Source organism: Pyxicephalus adspersus, chromosome 1, assembly GCF_032062135.1.
Source record: "Pyxicephalus adspersus chromosome 1, UCB_Pads_2.0, whole genome shotgun sequence".
NCBI classification, from domain to species: domain Eukaryota; kingdom Metazoa; phylum Chordata; class Amphibia; order Anura; family Pyxicephalidae; genus Pyxicephalus; species Pyxicephalus adspersus.
Genome location: NC_092858.1, coordinates 27,936,728 through 27,948,301, shown reverse-complemented (window position 1 = coordinate 27,948,301; position 11,574 = coordinate 27,936,728). Strand labels below are relative to the sequence as shown.

Here is an 11,574-nt window from a genome sequence, read left to right as displayed (position 1 = left end):
GCGTCTTATGGTCCGAAAAATACGGTACTTCAGTGTGGGATACAATAGTTAAAGTTGTCTGACTTTCACATGACTACGGCCGATTGGTATTTCACCTTTGGTAAGCAGAACTGGCAGTGTACTATGCAGTCTATTGTCCTCTTTTGATTGGCGTTGCTGGTACAGCAGGACATTGTTTACTGCTTAAAGAATTTTCATCATTAAGGTATCTAATGGGGCTTGTTTTGCCAGTTAGGCTGACCCCGCCATTCAGGTAAAGGGAATGATCCAGCAATGCTGTGTAAAGCTCTTCTGGAAACACTGGCTGATCACGGTCTGTCCTGTTGCTGATCTAGAAGCGGGTGGCTTATAGCCTTACCTGATCAACATGATTGTTCCTTGTCACTGACCCAAAATACTAAAGGAGAGCTCTGGCTGAACAGTTATCAAATTGAAGACTATTTTGGTAAGGTGCCACCTAATCCAAGTGTACTGATTCTAGTTGTCCCACTTTCAGAAATCATAAGCAGACAATGCATAGTACCCCAAGGAGAAGTTTAGGGACTTATCGGTCAGTATAGAAACAATAGAATTTATCTGAACGTATAACAATAATTGAATGTAAAATCTAGCATAGATTCCTTATAACAAGGATATATACTGGCTTTCAATTTACATTATGTAATAATACTTGGTAAAAATTTGAGCATATTTAGTTTGTAATGATACGAGATGGATCTGTACTTACAGTTGACACTTTGTGTGGATTCTAAAACCCCCTTCCGACTTTATACCAGCTGCAATAAATAGAAATATATAAAGAATCCAGTACAAATACCGCAAGGGAAAAGCAAAACATCAAATATCCAAAAAGATCTCTAGCTGGGTGTCTTTTAATATGATTCCATTGTTAAATATCTCCCTTTACAAGAAAAGTGTCAGTGGGGAGATGTAATGGGCAATTGAAGTTGTAAGTGTACCTGATGGAAGAGATGCATTAGGTCACCCAGTATCGCTCCAAAATCCTTGGTAGCCAGGACCAGAGTGCTATGTGTTTATTCACCAGTGGTGTGCAAATGAGCAGTCAGACTGATCCCGAAGCTAAAACATATCAGTGTCTCTCATTGGAGGAGGATAAAGGACTTTTTTTTAATGAGTACTGTAAACTTACAATTGTTTACAGTTCACATTTATAGGGTACATTTTAATGATCAGGTTAGTTTCCAATAGTGACCACTCAGATCAGTGAAAAAATGAACAAGAAATCAGATTAGTCACCCTGAGCGACTCCCATTCTTTCAACATTTTTCATAATTCCATAAAGGTATATATGTGCTGCCACCCAGTGGCAAGGACAAGAAAAAGCACTTAATTGATAAATAAGCCTGACAAAGCACAACTAGACGTCAGACATCCTGATAGTGACCTAGAAAGTTCTTCATTCTCATCTGGAGGCTGTAAATTGGAAAACCAAAGCTCAGGTTTATTATTAAACAGGATTTATATAGTGCCATCATATTATGCAGTGCTGTACATTAAATAGAGGTTACAAATGACAGACGAATACAGACTGACACAGGAGGAGAGGACCCTGCCCAGAAAAGCTTACAATCTAGGAGGTGGGGGAAGTCACACAATAGGTGGCACATTCTGTAATGCCATCACTGTCTCTGTGAACAATCTTTTGTGATCATTTCTGGTGATGGAATGAGTACTGTGCACATAGCATTGCTTTGGAGAGGGGAGGACAAATGAGCAGCACCCTGCTGTGCTCTTCTCAAAAGGAAAGCACAGAGGTCAGTTAATGATCAATGCACCAGGGCCAATGATGAATGACGTCTGATAACCACTATAAACATATCAGGGTTTTTTTTACCTAGATGAACATTCGTCTTGGTGGAGAAGTATGTCGTGTGTATGGAGCTTTATCAGGGAAGATTATTTTAGGCTTTTTATGAGCTGTTCATGTTAATGTTTAGAGGCTTTCTTTAAAGAAATTCAGCTATAAATATGTTATATCAAAGGGGCAAAATAGTTTCAGCATAAAAAGTTACCTCTTGTGTTGATAGGTCATTGCCCTCTTTTGCACCATCTCTCCCTGGCCAATCATAGGAGCACCTGGTATTCTGTAAATGGTACAAATGAGAGGGCACTTTTAGGCTATGTTCAGGCTTGCTTTGAGAACAGAAGTTCCCATGCAGCACCTTGTGGCTAGCACATTAACCGCCGATCCGCCACATTTAACACATTTTAGTTATTTAATGCCTCCATGTAAATAGTTACATGTCTGTAGTCCTGTGCACTTTAACAAATGATTCACTATTTATATTCATGGGTAAAACAAAATGTGGATGTAAGAACTGAGCTTCCACAAATAGTAAAACAACTTCCGAAGTATTTCAGTGTTTTGATAATTTTGACCTTTTCTATGTATAATGGGAAATCTTTGGTACTTTATATAGACCATTGTTAGAGTGGAAATATTCTCAAGATTCCAGTGGGTAGAGATTACATTCTGAGATTTTTTAATCATAAATTTTAAATGTTTTTTATTTCCTTGGAATATCTCTGGCATTTTATTTTTTCCCGTTGATGGAATGCATGTTAGTATTTCATAGGAAACCAGAAGTGTCAGGTGATAAGATTGATGATGATTCATGTTTTATCAGGAGAAGAGTTTGAGATTTTCAGCTAATTAGATTCTAGAAGTATTACTTGCCATAAAACCCAATTCTGGGATCCAGAAAAGTGATCTCATCACTTTCCCTCTTTGCATTTACTGCATTTCATTTTTACCTAGTAAACATCTGAAAATGTTTTCCAAAGTGGTGATCAACAGCAGCAAGCAGGGGATACAAAATGTCACAGAGGATCCTGGCATGAAACTGCTTTCTGGACGCTTTGATCAGTACCAACTTTCTGCAGTTGGCATTTCTGGATGGGTTTTATTATATTTTCTATCTATCTACGGGAATGCAAACAATAAAGGGACACTACATAAATACAGCACCATGATTGCTGGGACAAAAGGAAGGTGGAGGAGATGATGGGTGTCATTAAGGCCAGAAATTAGGTGGCAGTTATAGAATTGAACAGAATTCCTGGGACAACAATGCAGAGTAGATGGGATTACAGTGAAATATTCTTTACTGCTCTCAGCAGGGGGAAACTTTGGGGGGCTGGACTAGAAAGTGCACCTTTCTTTTCCCTAAACATGCCAGCTAAGTGCCCTCCTTTATCTCTTACTAGACCCCCTGGCAGGTGATAGAACAGTCAGACACCTTCATTGCACACCCTGGCTTTACCAACTCTCTGAAAGGTAAGATGGCGACCAAGGGGGAGAAGCTCGATCTCAGAGGACAGATCTGTTCAGAATTTGTTCAATTAATTTGCACTTGCAGGTGACATTTGCAAATAGCAAAGGAAAGGATGCTAAGCCCGCTACCTGTATATAGGATGAAGTACCTGTGATCACCCCTGAGAAACCCAAAACAAGCACCAATATAGAAATACAATATCAACCAGATTTTTGATGTGTTTTTGCCCTGACCCTCAATTCTACTTGATGTCAAAGATCAGTATTTGTACAACTGAACTCCCTGAGGCCCTTGATCATGGTGTATTCAGGAAGAAGGGGGTGGACAGGTAATTACTTCTATTGCAAAACTGTCATGATTATCATACAGAATTGCCATTGCTGGTCACCTTTCTGAAAAGTTACATCGGCCTGGCACATTATTATTGTTATTAATAATAATAAACAGGATTTATATAGCGCCAACATATTACGCAGCACTGTACATTAAATAGGGGTTGCAAATGACAGACAGATACAGACAGTGACATTGGGTAAAGGCAGCGGGCAGTTTAGGCGCTGTATAAGGCTAGAGGTACCCAGAGTCTCATAGAGGTGCACACATGGAGATATGAGTTTTATATAGTTTATCTGTTATAGGGCTGTTGTAGTTTCTGACATATACTTATGGTTACAATTCAGCCTTGATGGAGTGAATTAATGAAAAATGTGTAACCTCCAAACTATTCCTACAATTCCTTCAGCATCTGTTTGTTGTTTTCTGCCTTTAGCTACATTCTTGACTTACCCCAGGTGTGTGAGATGAGGGTACTGCGTCACCAGTTGTCCCAGCTACACATTCCAACCTTCCATGAATTGTTGGATACTGAGGGACGGACCTTGTAAGGATGTGGAGAGTCATTCATCCTCTATGCCACTATGGCCCAAACCTGCAGAAACGGAAGTCACACTAGAAGCAGGAATTAGTCAGTGGTGGTAAAATAATTCTCAATGCATTTTAAAATAAAAACAGTTTTTTAGGTTTTACCCACATTGAGGAATGTTGTAGTGTTAGCAGGTGGCCATCTATTTTCCATAACCCTAGCTAGCCCTAGCTGAGATTTTTTTCCCATGGAGGAGCATTTAAAGCTAAGGTAATGGCATATGAAGGGCTGCACTTTAAAGCACCCCCATGACTCAATGATGGTAGACTACTGTTAATTTTGGTACCACAATCAGGGGTGCTCATCAGACATATCCACAAGTAAATCAGACATAAATCAGTCTGCCCCAGTCTATACAACAATGTTGGTACATTTCCATGTCTCCAATCCTGGACAGCCAGCCAAGACCATTTTCCACAGGTCTGCAACAGAATTACCCCCAGGGATGGGACAGATTTCCACTCATGCACAAGAAGAAAGTTGTCAGGATTGGCACCTTGGCTGGACCTTCTACCAACCAATCCTCCTCTGATGGATGATGGCAGGACCACCACCTGGGAAGGGATGGCTTATATCCATCTTTTCTATAGTAACATCTGTGCCAAATTCCTGAATCATTTATTATAGGAATAATGATCAATTTCTCTATCACTTCCCATAGTGAGGTGGTAAGGCAGGCACAGTCAGTTCCGGGGTTCTCACTGCAGCAAAATAAACTGATGGGCAATCCAGCAGCCCAGGGCAAACATAGGGTGGTAAAATTGTGCCACTGCATAAAGTCCCTGGACCCTCCTCAGTCAACAGGTGCCGTCACAGTGACCCAAAGTCAGTTTGGCAAAAAGGCCCCAAGTCATTCTGCACGGGGCCCACTTTTGGCCTCTTGGGACCCCTCCATGTCATATCCCAGGAGAGTGCGCACAGGGTGCTGGCAGTATCGCCAATCTCTTTCTACGCAGAAGAGCAGGCACTTTCATTTATGGAATGCTCATGTGGTGCCCAATGTATAGAATGAGACTGGGCACTTCTGCCAGCGCTCCATGTGGAATCCTTCGCCCTCCTAGAACCCTGAACCCCTTGAGTTGTAAAAGGCTGCAGAATTACTCATCAATCCTTCTCACTATGACAAGAACCCCAAGTAAGGGGGAGATGTATTACTTTTATATATCATTATTATTAATATAAGAAGCATGGAAAGCAGTGAGCGCTCCATGTTTGGAGAAGTCTGCATGGTTGGGTTTTGTACTAATAATGCCATGTATTGCTGTGCCCTGTGTGTGCCCTCTGTACAGTGATATAAAATAATAATACATATAAAACAATACAGCTCCGGCCATTATTCTGTGTCAGGGAGGACAAATATTTATATAAAGGACATTGCACATAGAATTCTGCAGTTGCAGGAAGATGTGCCAGACAGGAATTCAGATGCCACCCCAGCACTGTGATCTACATGGGCAGTGCCCACACTTCCTCTGGGGGTGAAGGATGGCTGCCAGTCCTGGGGGTCTCCATTGTCCCCGCCGGGACCCCAGCTCTGTGATGACGAGCGGCGGGGATGACGTCATGACACGTCACAGGTGGCTGTCCTCCAGCGCCGCCCCCATTGCCTTTCCTGGAGCGGAGTGCGGCGGGTATAAGTAGCCGGGCTGGGCGCTCACATCACATCACCGGGTGTCTCCTGGATGCATTGTGTCACCCCGCCGGGATCATTCTGCCGTGTATTCTCATGAGGCTACCGAACATGTCCGGGAATTTCCTGCTAGCACCCATCCCGGAGTCTGCGGACTATTTCACCGTCCGGGATATAAAGATGGCTGTTATGGGAGCCGGGGGTGTGGGCAAGACCGGTAAGTGCACCGATCACTGCGTGCCCTATGGGGGATCACCGGGACTGGCATGCACAGATCGCAGTGCTGGGGGTGTCAGGGAGCAGATCTGAGCTGGATAGGGGGAACAATTGTGTCCTCACATCTATATGTTACCTCCATGCAGACAACACTCAACCCAGACCTATGCACTCACTACTCCATCCAGGGTGTCACATCGCAGACAATAGTCAGGCCAGTGTCCATACATACAGCACTCCATGCAGATATCCATGCACACAGCACTCCATGCAGATATCCATGCACACAGCACTCCATGCAGATATCCATGCACACAGCACTCCATGCACACAGCGCTCCATCCAGGGGTGTCACATACTGCCAAAGAATTTCCAGGTGTGCCATTTCCATGCAGACAACACTCCATATGTGTCCAACCTACTCCAGACCATACCTATGCAGTCAGTACTCCATCCAGGGGTGTCATTAGCAAACAGACAACACCCCACACAAACAGTACTCTGTCCAGTGGTGTCCCATCTATGGCAACAATACTCCAAATGGACAATACTCCCTCCAGCTGTGTCCCATCCATGCAGGTCCCGGTACACACAGGGCAGCTTTTATTCTGCGGGGTCTCCATTGTCTGCAATGTTAGTCCATGTGTGACCCCTCACATTCATTGCCTTCAGTTGAAGATACATGTGCTGATTGTAGTACAACCCTGCAGCCAATCAGAACCCAACTCTGTGCTCACCAATATAATGAAAATATCAGCTGTATGTCATATTGTTAGTTACCAGTGTCAGCTCCTCCAATACACAGCGCAGATATCAGTGCTCGGGGTGCAGTGCCCCCAATGACCCATTCACCTTTCGGCTCATTGCACTCAGTAAATGATTTCACATTGAATAAACCTGTGTGTACTTTGGGAAAGTTGGGGCTCATAGGAGGCACAAAACTGGGGTCCTGACTGCTAGTTGTCACTGTTCTGCCATCCCTAAGATGATCCCTATCATGTATGCTTATAACATTGTTATATTGTATCTTATCAAGAATTCCAGAATTGTATTTTATAGCTCCAGGAATATCCTGGGAGAAAATCTGTCCTTACAGAAATCTGTTTATTGGGCTTTAATCCACTGACTCAGGACAAATATTGAGATGAAAACTTTTTTCTTTTCTCATTCCTGTATTTCCCGAATCACCCAGGTTCTCCCACACTAGTCTATAATAAACCAGTCCCATTGTAATTCCAGTGCGCATACATTGTAACAAATCTAATATTGGGCAGTGTAGTACATTGGAACTTTTATTTCATATCGGGAGAAGGAGAGGTGGAGGGCAGACTTATAGCAGCCAGTTCCATGTTCATACCAGAAATAAGGAATTAGATTATTTGGTCTGCACTTTACTTCCAGCCAGTATTATAAAATTCTTCATATGGTATTCCTATAATAAAGTTTTTGTGCTGTATTACTAAAACATTTTTTTTTCTTGCAGCGATGATCGTTCGATTCCTTACTAAAAGGTTTATTGGAGACTATGAAAGCAATACTGGTGAGTTCATTTTTTCTTTTGCTTGCAAATTTAAACCCAATAAGTTAAATTTTTATTTGTAAATCATCAGTCCTCTGATGCGGTGGCTGCATTGGTTGACTTTTTAGTGCTTTTTTTCCCCCTTATTTTCACCCGGTGATTATTTCTATTCTAGAGTGACAACCCTAAGTCCCTTTAATGATGGCATGGACTACAAATTCCACTCCCTACTATTGCATTGGGAGGGTACTTGTGGTGCATAGGAAAACTTTCGGAAAGCTGATAACTACACAGGAAGTTACAAGAACACTGGGGTTCTATCAGGATGAGCAAGCATATTCTGTAAAAATATTCTTTTCCTAAAGAAAAATGTAGCCACCATATGAGGACTTAAACGCTTCAATATATTTAATCAGGCTTTCCCAATCTTTTTTACATGGTGGAACCCTTGAAAAACCTTTCAGGTCCTCAGGGAACCCTTTCTATAATTACTAAATCCACAGCTAACAGTACATTACTGTATTTGGTCAGTGGGAAGAATGTCATCCTTAGTAATTATTGGTGTCACTTCGTACAAATTGTTTAAGAAACTCCTAGCAACTACTGGAGGAGCCCTGGCTGAGAGCACTGTATTAGGTTTTTGTTCTTGGGTTTATTTTACAATATATTATATATTGCTTCCAGGTCCCATGTAACACTTTACTAATCACTGCTTATTCCTTTAACAGGAAACCTGTACTCCAGGCTGGTGGCTGTGGAAGGGGAACATATGGCATTACAGATCCAGGACACGCCAGGTTATGTCAAGGTGAGAATCCTATAATCTGTGCAATGAGTGCAAATAATGTAATTGTCTGATGAAAAGATCCATCTGACTCATTTCCAGCTTGCTTACCAAGTTTTTATTATGTGTCATTCTTCTATCCTCGGCCCCTCTAAAATCTCTTGATAAATTATAGACATCGTATAAATGAGTCACCAACTCCTGTGACTCAATGTTCAAGCAGAAGGACAAATACTAATAATCACCTTTATCATAAGGGATTCAGAATCCTTTAGAGCTGTGCAAGTTAGAGAGTTATACCCACAAGTTATAGATTTTAACATCAGAGGGGGCAATCATGAAGTTTAATCAATGCCTTATCCAAAGTTGCAGTTTCTGTGTCAAATATATAAATTTGTAAATCCAGTTTTTGAAAATGTGTAAATCCAGTTTTTGAAAGTTCCTCTGCTTCTTGCCGTGGACACCCAAGGTTTTTTTTCTGCTGCCTCAGCACTTTCTGGATGGTGACCCACAGAAAGCTGTTAGGACATCAAATAATTCAGACTGGGTGAGGAGGAAATTGTCGGAGGAATTTCTAGTGATTGGGACCACAGAGGGTGCAAGTTTCCATTTACATAAAGGTGGCCTCTGTTCCCAGAATGATTTATGGCACAAATCTTCACAAATTAGTTTTCCCAAATGAATATATGCTGTGAATTTCATTCATTCACTAGCAGGTCATATTTCTGTAGACTTTGGTGGAATTCCCAGCTCACATAATAATAAGGTAAAGCTCTCCATATTGGATTTTTCAATACAAGGAATGAGATTCTTATTGCTGTTTTGTGAATGAAGTTTGCTCATCGTCATCACAGACGGCATACAATAGGGACAGAAACTTCCTAATAACTACACACGAAATGAAAGAAAATCTGAAATTTCAAGTTGTTACCAGATCAGGAATAAAAAGAAAATCATCCAATGGGGACAATTGTTCTGGTAACAACTAAATAGACATAACGCTATTTTGGAGAGATTTTCCTCACTTCCTGTTTGATCTACAAGTAGGGTATTTCTCCCTAACTGACCACATATAGCAAAATGAAGTTGTGACACAGGATTTGTCCACTCACTGGTCAATCCAACATTTAAAAAATGGCTTTAGATACATTTTAAGCCCACACAGATCACTAGTACACCTTCACTTTGAGCTCTATTTATCAAACGGAATCTGACATTCCCTGATGGGAATCAATTACTGCCATTAAAACACATTGACCTGGAGGATTCCGACCAGGGCAAATGAACTAAACGTGCTCCTCTTTATTCATTGCTGAATATTGGTTATCCAGTGATAGAACAGATCAGGCTTGTAAAGTCTACAATAAATGTCTGATCTTGTTTTTCTTGTTAGTGATGTTCTAAAAACCCTTTTTGTTTTTTTGCACAGGTGGAGGATGATGCATCTCAAGTTGCAGACATGCTGCGTTTTGTTCAGTCCTCAGAAGGCTTCCTGCTGGTTTACTCTATCACAGACCTAAGGAGCTACGAATATATCCGTCACCTTCACCAGCACATCCGGAAGGTGCACCTGGACTCTAAAATGCCTATTGTTATAGTGGCCAATAAAGGGGACCTCCTGCACGTCAGACAGGTGTCCTCAGAATCGGGGATCCAGCTGGCCAATGAACTGGGCTGCTCCTATGTGGAGATCTCTACCAGTGAGAACTACCAGGACGTTTGTGACGTGTTCCATCACATATGTAAAGAGATCAGCAAACATCAATCCACCAGCACTGTAGAGAAGAGGAGAGGCTCCATAATCCCACGACCAAAGTCACCCAATATGCAGGACTTAAAGAGACGCTTCAAGCAGGCACTATCGCCAAAAGTGAAAGCTTCCTCTGCCATGGCATAGTTTGCATTCCTACAGGAAAGAAACTGTTTATTTTTGTAATACATATTTCAAAATAATTTATTTTTCTATGGATTTCAATGTGTATGTCAGTGTGCATACCTACCTAAAGCAAATACATATTTATTTAAATAGAAGGCTTTGGCTGTCTGTGTCCTGGATGTTGTATGGAACTCATTCATCTTGTAAGTGTGGAGGGGATATGTGTATGCAAACCCAAAAGCGGGGTATTTCACAGCAATGGGAGAGATTTATTTTTCTCTTACCTGAACAGTATAAAAAATACCTAATGTACCTAATGGTAACGGTAGGTATCCTTGGTGTTTGTATACTCTCATTGTAACAAGTACACCAACAGCAGGAAATATATGTAAGAACCTTTCAGAATACTCATAGCCTTGAACCTTTGAAACTTTGCTCCTCATTATTGGTTTGATGCTGTAATAGGCTGCCCAATGACCAACATTGGTCCTGGTTAAGCAGCATCTGCATAATGGGCTCTACATAGTCTTGGAATTTACTCAAAGGGAATTCAGGTATCTCTAAGAGGTATATTTATAAGGCAGTAATTCTCACATTCACTGAAACATTCCTTGGTGGAAAATCTTTCAAGTCCATGTGTTTCAATGGCAGTAATTGATTCTTTATCTGGGAACATTTCAGTGAATCCCAGATTTACGGCTTTATAAATTAGACCCTTAAGATGTCTTCAACCATTTCCTGCTGGCAAGTGAAAGCAGAACATTACTGAACATTGAAGCACTTCTTGTGCATAGTGGTACACCAAATATTAATCCAAAAGATATGAGTAAAAGCACTTACCTTAAATCAGATCCTCACTTGCTAAAAGACTTCTGAACAACAAAGGTCAAACTGCATTTAAAAGAAAGAATAATGTGAAGATAAACTGCATGTATAACACTCAGGGGGCCCATGCAGCAAAGTGTATGAACTTCTATAAATTATTATGTGATCAGTTCACATCAGTGCAGTACAGTTTATTGTCACATAGACTGTGACATTGATGTGTGTGCATTTTGCCATTAGTGGAATGGGGAGCCCAAAAATTAGTCTTGCACAGGGATGCCTCCTCACAACAGGAAAAAAACAAAGCCCAGCAAGGAGAGAAAACACTCTAAATTGACATTGAACGATTCTGCAGATAAGAACTAATATTTTAACATCACATTAACATGCATGATACTGACTCGCAAAAAAGGAGGGTCCAATACTGAATTTGAAAATGTAAATATTTTCTTAGAAAGAGCTTTTAGTGGTGATTTTGTTGCCGGAATATTGAATCACAAATGTGG

The 11,574-nt window shown here is 41.2% G+C and overlaps 1 protein-coding gene across 1 annotated transcript; it reads left to right on the top strand.

The window, feature by feature from the left end:
- Nucleotides 1-5,833: 5,833 nt before the first annotated feature.
- RASL11A (RAS like family 11 member A) lies at nt 5,834-10,398 on the top strand. The gene is made up of 4 exons (XM_072404661.1): nt 5,834-6,065; nt 7,548-7,604; nt 8,312-8,391; nt 9,797-10,398. The coding sequence occupies exons 1-4, from the start codon at nt 5,945-5,947 to the stop codon at nt 10,262-10,264; spliced, it is 726 nt and encodes a 241-aa protein (XP_072260762.1). The 5' UTR covers nt 5,834-5,944; the 3' UTR covers nt 10,265-10,398.
- The last annotated feature ends 1,176 nt before the right edge of the window (nt 10,399-11,574 follow it).